The following is a 24,256-nucleotide window of genomic DNA, read 5'->3' on the forward strand; positions in this document are numbered from 1 at the left end:
TGATCTTCAGCAAGAACCAATGAGGTTCATTCTCGTGTTACGCAGCACGTTTGATCTTCAGCAAGAACCAATGAGGTTCATTCTCGTGTTACGCAGCACGTTTGAGCTTCTACAAGAACCAATGAGGTTCATTCTCGTGTTACGCATCACGTTTGAGCTTCTGCAAGAACCAATGAGGTTTATTCTCGTGTTACGCAGCATGTTTGAGCTTCTGGAAGAACCAATGAGGTTCGTTCTCGTGTTACGCAGCACGTTTGAGCTTCTACAAGAACCAATGAGGTTCGTTCTCATGTTACGCAGCACGTTTGAGCTTCAGCAAGAGCCAATGAGGTTCATTCTCATGTTACGCAGCACGTTTGAGCTTCTGCAAGAACCAATGAGGTTCATTCTCGTGTTACGCAGCACGTTTGAGCTTCTGCAAGAACCAATAAGGTTCATTCTCGTGTTACGCAGCACGTTTGAGCTTCTGCAAGAACCAATGAGGTTCATTCTCGTGTTACGCAGCACGTTTGAGCTTCTGCAAGAACCAATGAGGTTCATTCTTGTGTTACGCAGCACGTTTGAGCTTCTGCAAGAACCAATGAGGTTCATTCTTGTGTTACGCAGCACGTTTGAGCTTCAGCAAGAACCAATGAGGTTCATTCTCGTGTTACGCAGCACGTTTGAGCTTCTGCAAGAACCAATGAGGTTCATTCTTGTGTTACGCAGCACGTTTGAGCTTCTGCAAGAACCAATGAGGTTCATTCTTGTGTTACGCAGCACGTTCGAGCTTCAGCAAGAGCCAATGAGGTTCATTCTCGTGTTACGCAGCACGTTTGAGCTTCAGCAAGAACCAATGAGGTTCGTTCTCGTCTTACGCAGCACGTTTGAGCTTCTGCAAGAACCAATGAGGTTCATTCTCGTGTTACGCAGCACGTTTGAGCTTCAGCAAGAACCAATGAGGTTCGTTCTCGTCTTACGCAGCACGTTTGAGCTTCTGCAAGAACCAATGAGGTTCATTCTCGTCTTACGCAGCACGTTTGAGCTTCTGCAAGAACCAATGAGGTTCATTCTTGTGTTACGCAGCACGTTCGAGCTTCAGCAAGAGCCAATGAGGTTCATTCTCGTGTTACGCAGCACGTTTGAGCTTCAGCAAGAACCAATGAGGTTCGTTCTCGTCTTACGCAGCACGTTTGAGCTTCTGCAAGAACCAATGAGGTTCATTCTCGTGTTATGCAGCACGTTTGAGCTTCAGCAAGAACCAATGAGGTTCGTTCTCGTCTTACGCAGCACGTTTGAGCTTCAGCAAGAACCATTGAGGTTCATTCTCGAGTTACGCAGCACGTTTGAGCTTCAGCAAGAGCCAATGAGGTTCATTCTCGTGTTACGCAGCACGTTTGAGCTTCTGCAAGAACCAATGAGGTTCATTCTCGTGTTACGCAGCACGTTTGAGCTTCTGCAAGAACCAATGAGGTTCATTCTCGTCTTACGCAGCACGTTTGAGCTTCTGCAAGAACCAATGAGGTTCATTCTTGTGTTACGCAGCACGTTTGAGCTTCAGCAAGAGCCAATGAGGTTCATTCTCGTGTTACGCAGCACGTTTGAGCTTCTGCAAGAACCAATGAGGTTCATTCTCGTCTTACGCAGCACGTTTGAGCTTCTGCAAGAACCAATGAGGTTCATTCTTGTGTTACGCAGCACGTTTGAGCTTCAGCAAGAGCCAATGAGGTTCATTCTCGTGTTACGCAGCACGTTTGAGCTTCTGCAAGAACCAATGAGGTTCATTCTCGTGTTACGCAGCACGTTTGAGCTTCTGCAAGAACCAATGAGGTTCATTCTCGTCTTACGCAGCACGTTTAAGCTTCAGCAAGAACCAATGAGGATCATTCTCGTGTTACGCAGCACGTTTGAGCTTCTGCAAGAACCAATGAGGTTCATTCTCGTGTTACGCATCACGTTTGAGCTTCAGCAAGAGCCAATGAGGTTCATTCTTGTGTTACGCAGCACGTTTGAGCTTCTGCAAGAACCAATGAGGTTCATTCTCATGTTACGCAGCACGTTTGAGCTTCTGCAAGAACAAATGAGGTTCATTCTCGTGTTACGCAGCACGTTTGAGCTTCTGCAAGAACCAATGAGGTTCATTCTCGTGTTACGCATCACGTTTGAGCTTCAGCAAGAGCCAATGAGGTTCATTCTTGTGTTACGCAGCACGTTTGAGCTTCTGCAAGAACCAATGAGGTTCATTCTCATGTTACGCAGCACGTTTGAGCTTCAGCAAGAGCCAATGAGGTTCATTCTTGTGTTACGCAGCACGTTTGAGCTTCTGCAAGAACCAATGAGGTTCATTCTCATGTTACGCAGCACGTTTGAGCTTCTGCAAGAACCAATGAGGATCATTCTCGTGTTACGCAGCACGTTTGAGCTTCTGCAAGAACCAATGAGGTTCATTCTCGTGTTACGCAGCACGTTTAAGCTTCAGCAAGAGCCAATGAGGTTCATTCTCATGTTACGCAGCACGTTTGAGCTTCTGCAAGAACCAATGAGGTTCATTCTCGTGTTACGCATCACGTTTGAGCTTCAGCAAGAGCCAATGAGGTTCATTCTTGTGTTACGCAGCACGTTTGAGCTTCTGCAAGAACCAATGAGGTTCATTCTTGTGTTACGCAGCACGTTTGAGCTTCAGCAAGAGCCAATGAGGTTCATTCTTGTGTTACGCAGCACGTTTGAGCTTCTGCAAGAACCAATGAGGTTCATTCTCGTGTTACCCAGCACGTTTAAGCTTCAGCTAGAACCAATGAGGTTCATTCTCGTGTTACGCAGCACGTTTGAGCTTCAGCAAGAGCCAATGAGGTTCATTCTCATGTTACGCAGCACGTTTGAGCTTCTGCAAGAACCAATGAGGTTCGTTCTCGTGTTACGCAGCACGTTTAAGCTTCAGCAAGAACCAATGAGGTTCATTCTCGTGTTACCCAGCACGTTTAAGCTTCAGCAAGAACCAATGAGGTTCATTCTCGTGTTACGCAGCACGTTTGAGCTTCAGCAAGAGCCAATGAGGTTCATTCTTGTGTTACGCAGCACGTTTGAGCTTCTGCAAGAACCAATGAGGATCATTCTCGTGTTACGCAGCACGTTTGAGCTTCTGCAAGAACCAATGAGGTTCATTCTCGTGTTACGCAGCACGTTTAAGCTTCAGCAAGAGCCAATGAGGTTCATTCTCATGTTACGCAGCACGTTTGAGCTTCTGCAAGAACCAATGAGGTTCATTCTCGTGTTACGCATCACGTTTGAGCTTCAGCAAGAGCCAATGAGGTTCATTCTTGTGTTACGCAGCACGTTTGAGCTTCTGCAAGAACCAATGAGGTTCATTCTTGTGTTACGCAGCACGTTTGAGCTGCAGCAAGAGCCAATGAGGTTCATTCTTGTGTTACGCAGCACGTTTGAGCTTCTGCAAGAACCAATGAGGTTCATTCTCGTGTTACCCAGCACGTTTAAGCTTCAGCAAGAACCAATGAGGTTCATTCTTGTGTTACGCAGCACGTTTGAGCTTCAGCAAGAGCCAATGAGGTTCATTCTTGTGTTACGCAGCACGTTTGAGCTTCTGCAAGAACCAATGAGGTTCATTCTCGTGTTACCCAGCACGTTTAAGCTTCAGCAAGAACCAATGAGGTTCATTCTTGTGTTACGCAGCACGTTTGAGCTTCAGCAAGAGCCAATGAGGTTCATTCTCATGTTACGCAGCACGTTTGAGCTTCTGCAAGAACCAATGAGGTTCGTTCTCGTGTTACGCAGCACGTTTAAGCTTCAGCAAGAACCAATGAGGTTCATTCTCGTGTTACCCAGCACGTTTAAGCTTCAGCAAGAACCAATGAGGTTCATTCTCGTGTTACGCAGCACGTTTGAGCTTCAGCAAGAGCCAATGAGGTTCATTCTCATGTTACGCAGCACGTTTGAGCTTCTGCAAGAACCAATGAGGTTCATTCTCGTGTTACGCATCACGTTTGAGCTTCTGCAAGAACCAATGAGGTTCATTCTTGTGATACGCAGCACGTTAGAGCTTCAGCAAGAACCAATGAGGTTCATTCTTGTGTTACGCAGCACGTTTGAGCTTCAGCAAGAACCAATGAGGTTCATTCTTGTGTTACGCAGCACGTTTGAGCTTCAGCAAGAACCATTGAGGTTCATTCTTGTGTTACGCAGCACGTTTGAGCTTCTGCAAGAACCAATGAGGTTCATTCTTGTGTTACGCAGCACGTTTGAGCTTCAGCAAGAACCAATGAGGTTCATTCTCGTGTTACGCAGTACTTTTTAGCTTCTCTAAGGTTCATTCTTGGTTTTAAACGAGAGGAATGTCTTTACTTGTTTTACGCAGCACGTTTGAAATCTCTCAGATTTAATCAAAAAGATCTTCATTTTTGTTCAGAAGATGAACAAAAGTCTGACCAGTCTTTTTTCCTTTAACGCATTAAACATTCCTCAGAGAGACTAGTATAAATCTAATAATTCAATTATGTTTCTGTAATGTAAATTATTTGACATTTTTTATCCAGGCTATTATTAAAATAATGAATAATGTTTTATATATTATTTATCAACATATGAAATACACAATATAAATGACAAGGATCATATAAGTATTAACATATGATAACAGACAATTTTTAAATGAAGTCATCACAAGCTTAGGCATAGGCTGAATAAGATTTGGATGTGGGAGGGACATGTCAGAAGAGTGCTGCAGCAGTGAAGACCCCCCCTCCAGCCCTTCCCACTGAGAGAGAGAGAGAGAGAGAGAGAGAGAGAGAGAGAGAGAGAGAGAGAGAGAGAGAGAGAGAGAGAGAGAGAGAGAGAGAGAGAGAGGGGGACTGATGACGTCGACTCTGGGAAGCTCCCAGTAGAAGGTGCGCGCCCGCGGGAGGGGCCGATAGAAAATGGCGAGTCTGTGCAGAAGGCAGCAATGCACGATCGAGAGGCGCGGCTTTCGGCAGGAACTTGATTCGTGGCGGCATAAACTCATTCACTGTGTAGGTAAGCTCGTTTAACCTAACATGCAGAATTGTCCAGTACAGCTTCACGTTCCGTGAATGTGTATATTTGGTGTAGGGGACTAGTGGAAATCAATTGCCTATAGCAGCGAGCGAAGCGGCTTTTTTTTGTCTCGCAACGATTTTTTCTCATAGGCGCCCACCACCCGCTGGACCTTATAAAAAAAAAAATCGCAGTTATGAGTTTAGTTATGCGGCCGTATTATGAGCAATAATGTGTGTCAAGTGCACATTGTTTTTATTTCACTGTGTAATAGTTAGTGTTTTCACCCCGACGTTATTTCTCCAAGTTATTTTTTTTTTTTAAGAAAATTTGGGCGATGTTTATTTATTGTAAGCAGGGCGTGTTACGTGTACAGAGGGAATTGTGCATTGACCAATCAAATGCGTTCCTTTTGCCAGTGTGCGCGCTCCCTGTTTTATTGTAGGCTACTGTATTATTTGGGGTTGGGGGGAGGGCTGTGCGCGTCCCCGCCCCACTGTCATGCTGCTGCGCGCGCGTCCTCCCTTCCCTCAAATCATATAGGCGCTGGGGGAGCGCGCTTTGCTGCAATGGGGAAATGTCAGAAAATAATTTTGTATTTTAGGGGAAGGTGGGGGGTTGACAAAGAAAATGACACTGCGCATATTGCATAGTTGTTATCGCGGCCTTGTCAAGACCAGTTCTTACTATACTGAGCATTTTAATATAACCCTTGATCTTAATCTGAAGATTTTTGGGCGAATATACACGCTCTGTTATTTGAGTCAGTTTTGATGTCTGTGTGTGTTTTTTTTTTTTTTTTTTTTCGTTAATCGATTGCTCGCTTTGTCCGAACGAGACATAGCAGTGTAGCCAAAATGTCATACAAATAACAACATTATTTGTTTTTTACGAACCCACGAGTCCCGTTCCAAAGTGTTATTCACTCGTATTTGTTTTTCATTTCCAAAAATATAATGGAAAATATTGGTTTCACGCCCCTCCCCCTAAATCTAATGCTTCATTAGCTATGTTTAATCCCTTTAAATCGCCGTATCTGATGTTATTGGGAGATTATCTATTGAGTTTTAACCACGAGGTTTCCTCGTTTTTAACCCTAGATTTGTGTTAATCTCCCTTTTAATGTCAGACAGCAAACCCTTGGCTTTTTGGCATCTGTTAACTGCAGCTTTTGAGTAGATGTTGGTCACTCTTTATCAACCAAAACAATGTATTTCAACGACACAGTGAACCGCACAAAGTCTGATTATAATGTTGCTTAAGATATTATATGACGCTACAAATACATTTTAGATGTCACAGATGTGAATGGTAAAGCTTTCATTGTGTCAACTTTGCTCATATGATGCACTATTGTGTTTAAAATGTGTTTTATTATCGAAGATGGCTTGTGTTAGTGAAACCTGCTTAGATATGTGGAAAAAAACTACCAATCTGTATCGAAATGCCTGTTTCAGGAAGTATCAAGGCACTGAGGTTATGTTGGTTGGATTCATTACTCTTCTTTTCTTAAATATGAAAGATATTTGGCAGTGAGCCATTAAAGGGTTGGTTCATCCAAAAGATAGTTCATCCCATGATTTCCTTACCCCCAAGCCAGGTGTATGACTTTCTTCTTTCAGCCAAAAGCCCAAAAAAGCACATCCATCATCCATCATAAAAGTAATACGGCTCCAGGGGGGTAATAAAGGCCTTCTTGAAGCACAGCTATGCGTTTTTGTAGGAAAGATATCCATATAATAACTTTATACAATATAATCACTGGCTTCCAGACCGCTGAGACTGGTAACGGCAGATGATTGACCCGACGCATGATATATTGACAAACTCGGAAGTGTTACCGGATTATATTTTTCTTACAAAAACCTTGATTAACCCTCTGGAGTCGTATATATTATTTTTATGATGCTTCATATTCATAATCTCAGGCGTTACTTCTATTACAGTATAAAGCTTGAATGTTTTTTAATATAACTCCGATTGTGTTCGGTTGAAATAATGAAGTCATATTCACCTAGCATGGCTTGAGGGTGAAGAAATTATAGGATCATTTTCATTTTTGGGTGAACCATCCCTTTAATTATTACCTTACAAATCATGGAAATTTCTATAGTTAATATATATTTTTTCCTGTTATGTTCTGCTCAAAAATATTACATTGTATAAGATTGTTTCTTTGAGAGTACAATCTCTGAGTTTAAAAAAAATCCAATGACTATGTTATTGTGTGGGAACTCTATTTTAAATGTAATTGCTGTTTTAGGCATAAAAATTTGTTGCTTCTTGTGTCTTGCTGTGCTGTGTAGTTATTCTTCTGTCCATCATACGAGATTAAGTCCAAGTACATTTTGAGGAAATCCAAGCTGAATATTTTGGGCTTAGCCTATTGCAAATTTTGCTGCGAATTCATAACGAGAGCTTAGCTTTATCATGTGTTTTAGAGGTAAAAAGTAACCAAAGCCATTAATCTCCCACCATATTTCTGAAATCTAGAAGTGTGTAAAAGTTGATTCACACCTTCATGACAAGAGTTTTCTGTTGATAACGCTTTAGGGAGCATCATAAATCATTTCCTCAAACTTTTTTTTTTTTCCAGGGTCAAAGTCCCAAAATCCAAACTCTACCGTCCTGCATTCCTGCATTGATAGAAGTTGCAGCGTTTAGAAACACGATTTTTTTTCATTGCAAACCAGTTAGTATGATGGTGAATTTGGACCGTCGGTATCATATTATATCATGCACTTCTTTTTCCGTTTCTGTTTGTAGTCTGATACTAAATCTCCCTCTGTAATGTTACATGGAGTATTGTGTTTCCTACTGGCTAGCTTTTCCTGTTTGTTATTGGTAACTTTTATACAGCCTTGCATAATGGGTACAGCAGTGGTTCTCAAACTGATTGCCTAAAATGGTTAATAACCTCACTCTTGATAATCATAAAAATGACCAACATTGAATTTATCATCATAACTGCTATTTACATTCATTTTATGATTTCATTTACTTCAAGTAACAGTCTATTATGAGACCCCTGGATAGGATTCGGAGGTCTGTCATGGATGTTTCATTTAGTTAAGGTGCCTGTGTTTTAACAAGCCAAAATTCATTCCATCCGCTGTTTATTTTCACCCCCGGCAAACAGTTTATCCATACACGGACCCGACGCTCCAGTGCCAAACCTAACCTTGGCTTGCCCTGGCTTTTCGGACTCTTTCTGTGTGAATTTGTCGGCACACATTTGGTGTCATGCTCGAGAGCGTCACAAATTCAAACAAAACTGAAGGTCAAAGCTGCTTGCTGTGAGAACCATTACCATCAGGAAAAATGTCACTTTTTATTTTTATCTCTAGTCATCATCTACCTCCCCCTCTCTCTTCGAAAGCTTCCCTATGCGTCCGCCTTCCCTCTCTTTTCATCAAAGATCAGCAACAACCTTATGGCCAATTATGTTTCTTGCAACATTTCTCTCAGATATAGGGCTATTTTGGATATTGCTTTGACATTTTATCAATGCCTGGGTCTAGTCCATACTAGATAACATACCAGTGCTTTTTCAAGTTCCTGTAGTTCTTCAGATATATTATTGGTTGATATTCATGGCTGCATTTTGATTTTGGTGGTTTGAGAATGGTTTCGGCACATATTGAGAGCGACTTTATGCCTTTATTTTTCTAGCTTGACCGTGATAGGTTTCTAGCAGCTCTTGAACATCCACCCCCAACTGAAGAGGTTGTTAAAGAAGCGTCTGGAGCTATTTGACGACAGTTTCCAGCAGATTTAATTGGTATGTAGGCTGCGAGAAGGTGCATTGATTCAAGTTGCGTTCGTTTTGACCACTGCTGAAAATCAACAACATTTTAAATTGATAAAAAAAATATAATTGTCATTTGAATTATGTATGGATCTTTTTCTCTGTGGGGATGATGAGATGCTACATATAGGGGTAATATAGGGATAGTTATGCTCCATAAATCCTAGGTTTGTTGCATTTAGCATTTTATTCAATGAAACATACATTTACTGATAGGTTGCATTGCACTTAAGTTAAAATAAGTCATTTTTTTAAGATGACCAAATAAAAGACTGGTTTATAATAACTGTGATTATTTTACTACACTGTAAAAAATATTGTTAGTTTAACTTAAAAAATTAAGTAACCTGGTTGTCTTAAAATTTTAAGTAGATTGAACTGGAAAAAGTGAGATTTAATCATCAGAAACTTAAAATAATAAGTTGTCTGAACTAAATCAATTATTTAAGCTGATTTGACAAAAGAAAAAAATGTGATAACAAATCTTGAAAATATTTTTTTTACAGTGTAAGGAACTAAAACATTGAGTCCTCATGATTTCAGCATGCGGCGTGTGTTCTCGAGTTTACAGCTTTGAAGCTGTCAGGGTTTCACTAAACCATGTAAACTACTTTAAATGTACTAGCACTACTCTCCCACAGAGATAATACTTTTGGTTTTTCCACAGGATTTTTCTCAACAGTTCAGATCTTAAATATGCCTAAGTATTTTGACATCTGGGAAGTCTTTTTCCATTATTATTTCCTTTAAAACCCCAGGGATTCTCATTCTGTCAGAGGACATCTAGATTAAATCCGTACTTTGTCCCAATTCTGACTTTTCTGACTCCTCATTTCATGCAAATCCTATTCATCTTTTTTTTTTTGGTGGTCATGTACAAAGTGATTTTTTTGATTAAAGGCACAATATGTACGATTTTTGGATTCACTAAACCACTAGAACAGTGTTATGTTTCATCTAAATTATCTCATATCCGCATTGTCCTAGATTTCCGTAGAAATCATTGAAAAACCAAAGACGCTTTAGTAAATATTGTTTTTTATAGCAACTGATTGGATTAGAGCCAGACCGATTTATCGGCAGGCCGATATTATCGGCCGATATTAGGTATTTTCCAAACTATCGGTATGGGCAGTTATAATGGCCGATAAATGAATATTTCAAAAATAAAAAAAAAACGAACACAACATGCTTAAACCATGTCATGAGTGTTGGAGTTGTATAGTTTGTCCACCAGAGGGGCAACACTCGTTGAGTTGGTCACGAGACATACATTGCTTGAATAACAATTAAAAGAACATCCCCATCAGTTCTCTTAACCCAAATAAGCATGACAAAATTTGTGACTATCATGTCCAGCCGAGAGTGAAGCGGAATTAGCTAGTAATAGTTACGTTACGTTGTTACAGTGTAATTGACTGACTGTTCTTTTAACTTTTGACAATGTGACTGAAGTATTTCTTTAATACCGCGTGATAATTATAGCAATGAGACGTATCATCTCTCCTTGGCCTGTTATATTGAAAATGTATGTTTTACAATTTGCAGTATGACGTTTTCCATTGTTAAATTATGGCTCATCATATGACTAGCTAACCACAAAGCTATCTAATGCCACTATCATTTGTCTGTTCTGATGTGACAATAAAAGAAACAAGTTTCTTTTTTAAAATGCATTATTATATTATTTTAGTTAAAAAAAAAATAAAAAAAATCGGCCGATATATCGGAATATCGGATTTTAAAACCAACAAATATTTGTATCGGCCTTCAAAATCCTTTATCGGTCGGGCTCTAGATTGGATGAATTGACAGAAAACTAATCATTGTTTTATTCAACACACTCTCACTCAAATGTATTTTAGTACGATTGTTTTGACCAAGTCAAACACCACTGCGTTACTCCACCATTTTAATTTGCCAAATAAAACGGCCAGTGTGAGTAGCAATTCGGAAATAATGTGAATTTATTCATCGAATTTAGTCATTGTGAAAGTGAAGACGTCAACTCCCATGATTTCACGCTCATTCACTCCGCAATCAAGCTACGCCTTTGTTATTGTTTTGAGTAAGCGACCTCTGGCGGCAAAACTTACACACTGTGCTTTTAGTAGATCAGTTGCTAGTTTGGATGTCAGATGCAAATTAATAATAATTGTAAAATAAGTCTTTAACATGTAAAAGAGTATTTCATTTTGAACACATTTGTTGTTGAACACAAGGCGTGTTTTCCCCTAAATTCCCAAAAGTTTCTAGGTGAGCGAATCCTTTGATTTGATAAAGTCAAACATTATTTAACAGCCTCTTGCGCAAGAACCTTGGGAGTGTTTCTTTTTGATATCCAGTAACCGTAAAGACAAGATAAGCAAAATTTTCTCTCTTCCTCTCTCTGTGCTGAAGTTCATTTTTGCCTTTAGCCCAAACAACTCCCTGTAAATCCAAGTGTGTCAAAAAATCTGCCATATGGTTTACACTTTTTCTTTTTTCCGTCCACTTCTCCCCTTAACCCCCTTAACATTCGCCGTGTTGGAAATGGGTTTAGATTAGGGTGAGGGCTGAAGGAATTTTGACATTATTTTTGCTGCCCAATACTCGATGTTTTCAGCAAATAAATAAACCATTCACAGCCTAGTTTTCAGGTTTTAATGTTTTACAATTCCTAAATGCTAAAAACATTTTTAGCTTCACTTTTAGCAAAGTAGTTTAGAACAAAAGTCACTCTATCGTGAAGTAAAAGCCACTGTTATTGTTTCTTGTGCAGCTTCATGTCATTGTTTAATAGTTTTAAGGTTATTGTTAAAGTATTTTCATGTATTTTAGGGTTATGATTGCATTATGTATTAAGGATGGGTTGCTAATTGCGATGGTCGACTGGTTGTGTGTGTAAAAATAATGAATTGTATGTTTTGGATTCCCCTGATCTAGTGCTTTAAAAGTGATTAACTGTTCTGAGAGAGTTTCCAAGTGTGTAGTTTTGCCCATCCCTGAGCTCTATGTTTATATCAATCCATCAATCCTACATCCACCTGGATTCCAACACGTCAAAGATTTCTTTTGTTTCTCATAGAGCAAGAATCCATGTGAAAATCATAAGAAAAGAGCGGGCTGAAATCTCATATCAATTACATCCCCCCCTCCCGAATAGAGATGATTTTATACTCTGATGATCTGAATATTGTCTTCAGGGTCTTTGTGCTATTAAATGAGGGTTAATTGTGAATCCCATTGTTCAGTATTACACAAGTAAAATTACGTATTAACTATCCTGAATTATTTTTATTATTATAAAACTATTTATTTCATGGTAATTTTAATATTCGCAAATGGTTTAGGATTTTTCCACACAGTTCTGATTAAAAGTAATTTAGTGGATCGCATTATTTCTCCAGCCAAGTTATTACTTTTTCTCGTTTTTTATTTTTTATTTTATTTTTTTTACCTATCCCAAGCTAGATTAAATCTCATTAAACCCACATAACCTAGAGTAATATTTGAGCAGATATAGGGAGTATGAAGTGATGTTATTTGCTGAAGTTTGAGTTGTTTTGTGTTTTGCAATAGGATATATACAGTATATTGCTGTTTGGTTGAATAATGATATTTTCATGGTAGTTTGATAGTGTCTTGGTAAATCTTATAGCTTTAAGTTTAATTTTGGGGCATTACTGGGAAAAAAATCATTTTTAAATCCTACTTTTTTTACCAAGCATTTTCTGAATTCTGCATTAACTTAAAGGTCTTAGATGTGTAGTTTTTGATTTGTCCTGGGAGGGACCCGGAGGATTCAACACAGATTGATTTGTGGGAAAGAGTGTTTTTGAATGGAGTATCGCATCACCTGCATTGTATGTTGACTTGAGAGATGAAGTTTTCCTTTCACTCATGTATTGTTGAATTAGCACACTTCCATACAATAGATACATGTTCTCTGATGTCTTATTGAAAGGTATAGTATAGCCTATATAAAGGTAGGCACCCCCCAAAAGTAGTCGGGAGTTATTTAACAGAATGTCCAAGCTGCTCTTTTACACTTACAGTGCACTCTAAAAAATGCTGGGTTGTTTTAACCCAATTTTGGGTCAAATATGGACAAACACAGTCATTGGGATAAAAATGTAATTTAAAAATGTATCCCAATGGCTGAGTTTGTCCATGTTTTACCAAAAATTGGGTTAAAACAACCTAGCATTTTTTAGAGTCTGGACATTTCCACAATTCACTTTTAAGACAACATATAAAGACAATTCACTTTCATATGGAAAAGAGCAGCTTGGGCATTCTGAAGGATTTCTTCTTTTATGTTTCACAGAAGAAAGAACATTTGAACTACTATTTTTATTTTTATTTTTTTTGGTGGTGGTGAACTACACGCCTTTAGAGGGATTTGATTTCTTATGAAAAACTGTATTTTATGTACTGCGTTTAAACATTTTGAACATACTTGGCAACATTGACTGCATGGTTGAAAAAATCGTATGTATAGAGTATACTAAAATAAATAAAAAAAATAGACACACTTTTGTTACATCCCTCAACCCTATTAAATGAACAGACAGAATGAAGGAGGATATTATTGATCCAAGGTTCAGGTGCAAAATAGTGGCGATGTAATATACACACGATGAAGGCCATGCCTTTTTTGTAAGTACTTTTATTCTCAGATTGTCCTTGGGCTATACAAATAAGAGGGTAGCAGATAAAACATTCTTCATTAATGGTTAGGCAATACCAACAGTTTCTGAGAAGCCAGTAAAGAGTCTTGGTAGATGGTACAATGGGGATCTAAAGGATACAGTTCGAGAGGGAGAAGTTAGATGACAAGCAGTGGAAGGGCCTACAGCTGTGCTCTTCCAGGCAAACTAAAACTCTGGTGCTTTCAGTTTGGGCTACTGACGAGGTTGCTGTGGCCGCTGACTGTGTACGAGGTTTCTTTATTTAAGTCTACCAAGGTCAGACTGGAAATGACCTTAGTAGTCACGTGACAAATGTGTAAGGGAGGCAGTCCCTGTGTTAAAAATTGGTAGAAAGTGGTCAGCAAAGAAATCTGTGGTAGAGGCAAAGGCTGCCCTTCAAATTGGGGATATTGTGGGACAGGTACAGCAGGGAAGAGGGGGTACTGGCCTCAGTTTAGCTCCTCCTATATGGCACAAGGCAGGCCCAGCTCAAAAGAGAAAGCTGGTAGTCATCAAGGTGCAAAAGCAGGAGGAGAGGATGAGGTGTAAAGGCCATTTCCCAGGCCAAGCAGCGATATTGGATTAGATGGGAGAGTGGGGAACAACGCATGATGGGCTGGCAAAATGGAAGAGAGTAGGATCAGTTTCCTAATCAGGTCAACATATGATGTCCTCCCATCACCGCAGAACCTAAACCTCTGTGTCGGAGAGGATCCCTCTTATCCTTTGTGTTCATCACCTGCCACATTAAGGCACATTCTGACAGGATGTAAGGTATTAGTCAAGGTCGGTTTACTTGGCGCCATGACCAAGTACTGCAATGTTTCGCTTTAGCATTCGAAGGCAAGCGTAGTAAGACCAATAAGTTGCCACCTGTTCTAGCAAAACATTACACGCAGAAGACAATATTCCTCCGCCCAGGCGAGCAACCACCAAGAAAAGGTGTTAACACCAATTCTCGCCCAGGACAACTGGAAGCTGCCAGGGACTGGAAGATGCTGGATGATCTTGATCAACGGCTTAATTTACCAGCTGAGATTGCCACCACTAACTTACGACCAGATATTGTTTTGTGGTCTGGATCAGCACGCATTGCTCAACTGATAGAGCTAACAGTGCCATGGGAGGATGCGGTAGATGAAGTATGTGAGAGGAAGAAATTGCGCTATGCTCATCTGGCCACTGAAACAGAACAGCAAGGTTGGAGAGTCCAGGTTTATCCAGTGGAAGTGGGCTGTCGAGGTTTTGTGGCACACTCTACAACCCGGTTCCTCAGAGACGTCAGATTCTGGCTGGCTGTGTACAGGCCGCCACACTACGGTTTTGTAGAATTCTTGAAAAACTCGAAGAGTCTTTTGGTTTATTTGTATAGTTTGCATAGTAATTACTCTGTATAGCCGCTTTCCGACCGGAGTGATTTTTGCAGTTCCTAGAACCTAACGTTCCTATAACCTTTTTTTTCTCGTGTGCCGACCGGACTAAATTGGGGATTTTTTAGTTCCTCAGACCTTCTTTCAGGACCTAGTCTAGAGCAAGGACTTTTTTAGTTCCCTTTCCCTAGGTCTACATTGATTGGTTCAACTTATAAGTCACGCCCACTGTCAACACGGAACATGTAGCGCGCTGTCTGCCATACGCTGTGTGTTTTTGCAAAACATTACAACGAGGATTAAGACAAACATAACGCATTCAACCAGCTAATTGCTAATGCTAGCTAAACTTAATCGTCGTTTTGTTTGCCTCCTGCGCTCAGCTCTTTTATCTTCTTCCATCATATTACTTAATATCATATTACGCTGGAGCCTTCGTCTTTTGTGTTTGTCTGTACAGAACTCAAGCATAATCTTTAAACGCCGCCGTTCGTTCTCTGTTATTAACCTCCTCCATGCTGGTTTGTTGTTGTTGTATGTGGCCGCGCTACGTCTATTGCTTGCGTTACCCCTCCTACCAGTTCCTATGGCCACTTGGTCAGTGTGAACGCAAGCAGCAAAACCGAGTTCGGGGGAGAGTAGTTCTTACAACTGTTTAGAAGTGGACAGTTCCTATAACTAAGTTCCTGTAACTACTTGGTCGGAAAGCGGCTTATATTGCTTGAATGAGGGGTGGTGTTTGGGCAGATATTGTCACAGATAGCAAACTGACATTGAATCAACGTTGAAACATGACATCGAAACAGCGTTGATCTGGCATTGTTTTGCTCATCGAATGAACGTTGAACCAACGTCAGACGCACCATTCTTCAAAACTAACAGAAAATCAACTTGAAATCAACATCGTTTCAACGTTAGGAAAGCAAACCAATTGCGTCAATGGCGCATCTGTTGGTTCAACGTTAATTCGATGAGCAAAACAATGCCAGATCAACGTTGTTTCGAATCGATGTCATGAGAAACATCGTTTCCACGTTGATTCAATGTCAGTTTGCTATCTGGGGTGTTTTGCGGTAGCTAGTATGCCATACAGAAATGTTGCCACTGAACCTACTTTAAAGAAGACAGTGGGGCTCGACAGCTTTAGTCAAACGGGTTGGCGCGTATAGTTGGGTTGCGGAGAGATTGTGGTTAGGTCACATGTGAACTACGAGGAAGGAGCCACCTCAGCAGCAGGAGGGATGTAGAGGTCAGTAAGCTGGGCTGAGTTGACTGGGGTATGGAGGGAGATGACTCTGAGACACTGCCGAGCCCTCTTGAGGTGTCGTGGGATAGTCGATGAAACACTGAGGACAGTGCCCACTTGAAGGCCATAGAGATGTCCCCTACTCGGCTCAATCTAGACGGTTGTGGTGCTGGTGAACTAGGGAGACCACACTGTAGTTGCTGTCATCATGTCACGTGTGCTGACCCAAGTACACTGCAGCCGTTTACGCAGGACTGAAGGGGAGTCACTCCACCATATGGATGGAGAAGCATAGTTTATTGTAAAGCTACGTCATAGTTTGTGCTTATCTTGGCGAAAGTCGAGTACAAATCAGCATGAAGTTAACATCTACTCTCGTGTAATGGAACTCATTTTTATGTAAAAAAAATAATAATAATTCTGTCAAAGAAATATATATATTTTTAAATGTGCTACAGATGTTCTTTGGGTTTCACCACATCAGTTTGACATGCTAGTCTTGAAAATAAACCATTTGTCGTGACTCACTAATGTAGAGCGTATTGTGTTATATTGATCTATGCTTTCAAAAATAACAGCTTTTGGAAGAAGAAAAAAAGACAGTTTTTTGGTGAACACTTAACCCTATAAATAACCTGCTTTGCAGTGGACTTAAATCCACATCTACTTTAACCTAATGCTTCACATTTGGTACTTAATGGCCAAGTAAACATTGCTTTTGACACTAATCACCACCATCAAAAGCTTAAAATTGCCTTTCGTAGCCAATAGTTCGTTTTTATGACAACCGGTGCATGTACGAGATGTACATTCCCTGCAATTTGGGCTTGATGACCTAAAAGGTCCTGTCAGGGAAGGCCGGTGTCCTGAAGGGTTACATTTGATTGGCCGGTCCCTCAAAGCACAGCTGCGGGTTTACAGTTTTCCCGCACTCGAATTCAAACACAATCTAGGTCAAGAGGGGCCCGAGTGACATTGTTTAACCTCCTCTCCAAATAACACTTCTGCACTTGCAATGTTCTTGCTGGAATTGAACAAGGGAAAAATCAAATAGCTGATGCGGGAAGCTCTCGGGTGTGTTTTTCTCAGCGTTTTGTGCACTAGCGTGTTCCTTGTTGCAGGAATGCTTTGTTTTGTTGTTGTTGCTGGAAAAGCAATGTATTTCAGGTAATTGGACAGAATTATCTGGAAGACTGCAAAGTCTGCTTTTATCCTTTATTTTTTATGATCTTCATAGTGTTTCTAACTAGGTTAGACAAAAGACTTATTATTATTTAGACATTTAACAATCCATAAGAGATTTGAATATATTTTTGAATAATATTTATTTATTTACTGCCTTTTTACTTTATTTAGATTCTAGTCTGTTGGGGTGTCAAGTGATATTTGTTGTCTAAATTTGGCTATTGCTTTGATACTTAAAATGTTGCATGAATTTGCATATTTTTGAGTGTTAACAAAAGTGACAAAAAGGAAAATGCTAAAGTTTTTATTGAGTGAATTGAGGCAAGGTACAGCAATGGGCCTGATCATTTTGGATAGTCAGTTATATATATATATATATATATTAAAATCGCAAATAATTTAAATTAAAACTTGAAATTGACAAAATGAGCCGACTTGCCTTTTCTTTTGCATTTTAATTTTAAAACAATAGATCTTGCATGTCACAAATAACTTATTTTTCCACCTCCACGATCGAGACGAGTGTTGTTCATTCTGTCACCTGGTTGAAGTAAATTGTAGTTTTCCTTGATTAAATGTGCATTTATGGTGAGATTACTTCATTTTATTTAATTAAACGCATTTATGGTGAAATTACTACATTTTCAGTTCGATCTTTATCATTTTGACCACCAGCGTTTGCAGCACAGCAGAAATAGATTCAGTGTGGAAACGATCGCTGTGCTGCTGTTATATTTACCACACCAGTGAAAAGTGACAGCCCTAACCTGTTTACATGGTGCGTAGGAGAATGCTGTGCGGCACTTGCTCTGCTTCAAGTCGCTAACAGTCATTTGAGCTTCTACTGCTTCCTGATAAACACCAACCTTTGTGCGCAGTGGCTGCACAAAATAGACATTTTGGGCGACGCGCAAAAAAATAATAAAAATATTAAGTATGTGTTTGTTGTACAGCCGCGGATCAGATATTCACTGTGTAAAACGCATCATAATATGTGAACGCACTAACAGCATGCTCCTGCACCGCAACACACACTGCAAACGGGTGTGAAACGGACGTTAGATCCACTGCAGTTCTTAGAAACTTAGATGTGTTTAAGAACTCTTTTTTTCGTACAACAGCAGCACTCATCTTCTTTGTTTATTAGTGGATGCGGATGACCAGTCGTAGACCGGAAACTGATACGCCGACTTCTGACAAAAGCGGAAGTTCGAAACTACGATTGTGCACATAGCCCATACAACACTACGTGAGCTCACTCGAGGCCCACACAGAAAGAAATTAATAGTTGAATAAAGTCGTTATTTTAGTTTGTTTTTTTTTACTTCGCTCTCAACGAACATTCACAAACTGCATCGCAAAGTTGTTTGTTTGGAACGTCAGCTCTCAGTCTGCGGTTAGAAGCTGAGTTTCTTGTGATGTTTTATTGACAAAGTTCAGGAGGAGCTCGTTCAAATCCAATTATTATCACATAAGTGTGAAAAGCAATCTGACATTCAGTACAACCTGTGTCTTTTATTTAGAATACACACAAATGTTATTTACATCTTTGAGTTTGTCAAGAGATTTAAAGCACCAATTTTGAAGATTGCGAACGTGCTAGCTTAAGATTAGAGCCTGGCCGATACCGATACAAATATTTGTTTGTTTTAAAATCCGATATTCCGATATATCGACCGATATTTTTTTTTTAACTAAAATATTATGATAATGCATTTTTAAAAAGAAGCTTGTTTCTTTTATTGTCACAACAGAACAGACTGATGATAGTGGCATTAGATAGCTTTGTGGTTAGCTAGTCATATGATGAGCCATAATTTAACAATGGAAAACGTCATACTGCAAATTGTAAAACATACATTTTCAATATAACAGGCCAAGGAGAGATGACACATCTCATTGCTATAATTATCACGCGCTATTAAAGAAATACTTCAGTCACATCGTTAAAAGTTAAAAGGACAGTCAGTCAATTACACTGTAACAACGTAACGTAACTATTACTAGCTAATTCGGCTTCACTCTCGGCTTATTTAACAGCAGCAAAACTGGACATGATAGTCACAAATTTTGTTCATGCTAAATTGAGAACTAATGGGGAAGTTCTTTTAATTGTTATTCAAGCAATGTATGTCTCGTGACCAACTCAGCATGAACATACTTCACCGATGATCTCACTCGCGGATAACTGGTTCTCTCTGCCCGACTCTGGCTGGATCAGCGGGTTGCCGGATGTGTGGCGTGTTATACACGAGTGTTGCCAACAGGGACGGTGTAGAGTGCCCGTTTTTATTTTATTTTTGAAATATTAATTTATCGGCCATTATAACTGCCGATACCGATAGTTTGGAAAATGCCTAATATCGGCCGATAATATCGGCCTGCCGATAAATCAGTCTGGCTCTACTTAAACTTGAATTGGAAATAAAGAAAAATAAGAGATAGTCCTCAGATGCCATGTCCTAATATATAGCAAAACATCTAGCTTTTATTCAGGCGCAAACAGATTCATTAAAATTAGTTATTACTAGGGTTGGGTATCCTTTGAATTTGAACGATTCTGATTCCGATTCTTTGTTTCGATTCCGGTTCCTAACGATTCTCGATTCCGATTCTTTTAAGAGGCAGGGTCAAAAAAGTTTAGCTAACCTTGCTAACCAACGGCCTTTCTGAAGGAAATAATCCTTTCTGAAGGAAATACTCCTTCTGTCACAAATACTTGTCACAAATTTGGCATTTTGCAGAGATTTCGTTAATTTTTAGAAAAGTGAAGCCACACTTTGGATCGTCGACGTAAGCTACTCATGTTCGACTCGCGCGGTTATGCAAACACTTCCGGTAGACGCTTCTTCCTTGGTGTTGTTCAGCGGTTTCTTCTTCCGCTCGGCGGACTGTGAATATCGAAACTAGGAATTGAAATTTTAACTTTTAAACGATTCCGGGAAAAACGAAAAGTTAGTCCCGGTTCCAATCGATACTCGATTCTCGATACCCAACCCTAGTTATTACTCCAACACCTGCGCGACGTCATAAACCAACGTGGTTGAACGATAGTAAGGTTTGGGGAAACAGTCGTGACTAGCTAGTTGATTTCTTCAACGGTGCATATGGTAGTTCAGCAGCGAGTTACACACATCCCAGGCCACTGAATCCTTGTAGCTCCGCACGACTTTGTGCATCTTCTCCTAGATTGGGGCGAAATGCAACAGTCTCTATTGTAAAAAACTATTTTCAAGATTTGTTATCACAACATTTTTTTCTTTTGTCAAATCAACTTAAATAATTTATTTAGTTGAGATAACTTATTATTTTGAGTTTCTGATGATTAAATCAATCTCCCTCATTGTATTAACTAATTATTTTCCAGTTCAATCAACTTAAAATTTGAAGGCAACCAAGTTACTTACTTTTTTTAAGTTAAAACAACAACATTTTTTACAGTGTGACGTCTTCATTCGCTACGCGGCCCCATCACTTTAGCCCATCCACATCTCCATAACACGCGGAGCCTGCTCGTGTTTCACAGGGTGAACAATGATCTGATAGATCTCGGCCTTGAGGCGGCCAAGCATCCGTTCGAGTTGTGGACTTTAAAAAAACAGACATTTATCTATTTAACAGCGAAAGCTCAGAAAGCTAATTAAACACATCACAAAAATATTTAGAGTTAAGAAAACGTCTAAATGAACTAGTCAACCTCACTGAGTTCTGAATGAATGCGCGTATCTAATTTGCTGTCACTCAATTGTATTATACTGCTTATAATCAGTATTATATCCACCATCCTCCACCTTGATCTCAGAGTATCGTTATTAAAAACTCATATGCACTGTATGTATGTTACAGCCAGCGTGTTTAAATACTTCTAAACCTTCATCAGATGCAATAGTCATTCATCTGCAAACAAAGACCCGTATGAATGGAGATTTCCTGATTCAATCTTCCCTTTTATACCAATGCGTGTCCTTTAGGATTCAAAAGTCAGAGTTTTTTATAAGCGAGTTTTCAATCACAATCCAAACATGTTATATATATATATATATATATATATATAGTCCAAAAAAGATGAGTGACAGGCAGCAGGAGACAAAGGGATGGAGGAAAGGCTAATTAAGAGAAGTATAGCGATCTCGCACAGTGTCACTAAGCAACGTATAAAAACCTTCTGAGGTTAGGAAGCACTTGTCTGAGAAAAGCCAGTCTGCCTCCATAAACTTCCCTTTTTTTCTGTCCTCTCTTTAATAATAAAGTATGTGCACCTCACGACCTCATAATTAGCTTTTTCAGCAGTCTTTCAAATTAATTAGTTTGATGTCTGTGTATGAAATACGGGGATAGAGGACATTAAACAGCGAAGGCAGTCAAAAATAACATTAATCTCACACAGGTGATGTGGCTCTCTTTTATTTTAGCTTCCGCTATGAAATAAAACAGGTTTTTAGGGGTTGCAGTTCTTAAATGAACAAAACGAAAAACATTAAGGTTTTAGCTAAAGCCGTGGCGAAGTGGTTAATGGCGCTGAGCTGTGATTCTGAGGATCAAGTCCGGCTCTCTCCCCTTCATTTTCTGTCGTTTTTTTTTTTTTTTTCACTTTCATTATATAAAGGCCAAATATTTTGAGTTTCTTTTTAGCCAAAAAGGTTTTATTTCCTCTAATCTCATTAAAAACGAAGGCCAAACATTAAAAAGCAAGGAAAGGTGTATGTTTTGAATTTGGAGCCAAAGAAATACTTTTCCATTTTTGTCTTTTTCTTTCTTTCTTTCTTTCTTTCTTTTTTTTTTAAGTTTTTGAAGCATTTGACACAAGGTCAGTGTTGAGCAATGCTTTTATGTCAGTATTTACAGTTTATTTGAAACTGAAGTTAATAGACTCTGGCAGAATGTGTGAATTGAAGTGTAGAAAACCTATACAGCACTTCCCTGGTTGAGAATAGAGAATTCAGTCTATTGACAGTCACATGAGATATCTGCTTTTCACTCAGCGTTGGTTTGTATTTGTGCGCCGCACACCTTGCAGGAGATTGAGATGAGGAATCTACTTTCTCAAGGGTGAATCTGTCCAGCTGCGGTACAAGCAGCCAAAGGTAGTCTTCGTTACCTCAACATCTGCTCCACTGCGCTCAAAATATGAGCATCTTACACACTGAATAAAACATAAGCGTTTGAAAAGCGCTCGCTTTTCATGAGCTATGCGTCAATGCGTCGAGGATAATGATTTGTGAATTTATATTCTGTTTGTGAAGAATGTGAAAATTGATGTTAAATTGACATCTATTATATACAAGACAATTATATTTTGACTTGCTGGAAAAATATATTATACAAAAGAATGAATATTCATATCATTTTGAAAATAAATGTTAGAATGTATTATAATATATGTTAATTTAGATTTACATCATGGATACCATGACAGTAATTATAATAAAGAGAAGAAGAAGAATTTACTGAATTTATTATTCTCTACTCAGAGTTTGCCTACCTTCATTTTCTTGGGCTTGTTTGAACAATTCCCAAAAACTTAATGCACATTGTAGTTTATTTATATCACACACATTAATAATGCCTAAAAGTTATTTGTATGGAAGCTTGTTTTTCCCCCCATGGAATAACAAATAAAAAACGTAATTGTGACTTTTTAATCGCACAATTCTTACTTAATTCTGACACAAAGTCGCAATTCTGACTTCTTTTCTCAGAATTACAAACTTCTCAGATATAAACTAGAGATTGCGTGTTCTAAAGTCAGAACTCAGAGAAAAAATTGTCAGAATTGCGAATTTATGAGATTTATGAGATCGCAATTGAGGAAAGTCCAAACTGAGAAAAATAGTCAGAATTGCGACTTTATGATATTTATGAGATTTATGAGATCGCAATTGAGGAAAGTCCAAACTGAGAAAAAAAGTCAGAATTGCGACTTTATGAGATTTATAAGATCACAATTGTGAGGAAAAAAGTCCAAACTCAAAAAAAGTCAGAATTGCGACTTTGAGATTTATGAGATCGCAATTGTGAGGAAAAAAGTCCAAACTCAGAATTGCGACTTTGAGATTTATGAGATCGCAATTGTGAGGAAAAAAGTCCAAACTCAGAAAAAAAGTCAGAATTGCGACTTTATGAGATTTATGAGATCACAATTGTGAGGAAAAAAGTCCAAACTCAAAAAAAAGTCAGAATTGCGACTTTGAGATTTATGAGATTTATAAGATCGCAATTGTGAGGAAAAAGTCCAAACTCAAAAAAAAAAGCCAGAATTGTGACTTTATGAGATTTATGAGATCGCAATTGAGGAAAAAAGTCCAAACTCAAAAAAAAAAGTCAGAATTGCGACTTTGAGATTTATAAGATCGCAATTGTGAGGAAAAAAGTCCAAACTCAGAAAAAAATTCAGAATTACGACTTTATAAGATTTATGAGATCGCAATTGTGAGGAAAAAAGTCCAAACTCAGAAAAAAAGTCAGAATTGCGACTTTATGAGATTTATGAGATCGCAATTGTGAGGAAAAAAGTCCAAACTCAGAAAAAAAAGTCAGAATTGCGACTTTGAGATTTATGAGATTTATAAGATCGCAATTGTGAGGAAAAAGTCCAAACTCAAAAAAAAAAGCCAGAATTGTGACTTTATGAGATTTATGAGATCGCAATTGAGGAAAAAAGTCCAAACTCAAAAAAAAAAGTCAGAATTGCGACTTTGAGATTTATAAGATCGCAATTGTGAGGAAAAAAGTCCAAACTCAGAAAAAAATTCAGAATTACGACTTTATAAGATTTATGAGATCGCAATTGTGAGGAAAAAAGTCCAAACTCAGAAAAAAAGTCAGAATTGCGACTTTATGAGATTTATGAGATCGCAATTGTGAGGAAAAAAGTCCAAACTCAGAAAAAAAAGTCAGAATTGTGACTTTGAGATTTATGAGATTTATAAGATCGCAATTGTGAGGAAAAAGTCCAAACTCAAAAAAAAAG

General features: G+C 38.9%; 2 protein-coding genes across 4 annotated transcripts in view; one reads left to right on the forward strand and one right to left on the reverse strand.

Annotated features, from left to right (window-relative positions):
* Positions 1–24,256, reverse strand: part of terf2ip (telomeric repeat binding factor 2, interacting protein) — a 123,524-nt gene that overhangs the window by 48,224 nt on the left and 51,044 nt on the right. The window lies entirely within an intron of this gene.
* The window catches only part of lcor (ligand dependent nuclear receptor corepressor), a 61,217-nt gene continuing 41,777 nt past the window's right edge, over positions 4,817–24,256 (forward strand). For both annotated transcript variants that reach the window (XM_039657345.2, XM_039657346.2), the window contains exon 1: positions 4,817–5,004. In XM_039657345.2, the coding sequence (XP_039513279.1) occupies positions 4,908–5,004 (97 nt within the window). In that variant the 5' untranslated portion in view covers positions 4,817–4,907. The remainder of the gene's footprint in view (positions 5,005–24,256) is intronic.

This window comes from Pimephales promelas, chromosome 2 (assembly GCF_988280905.1).
Source record: "Pimephales promelas chromosome 2, fPimPro1.hap1.1, whole genome shotgun sequence".
NCBI lineage: Eukaryota > Metazoa > Chordata > Actinopteri > Cypriniformes > Leuciscidae > Pimephales > Pimephales promelas.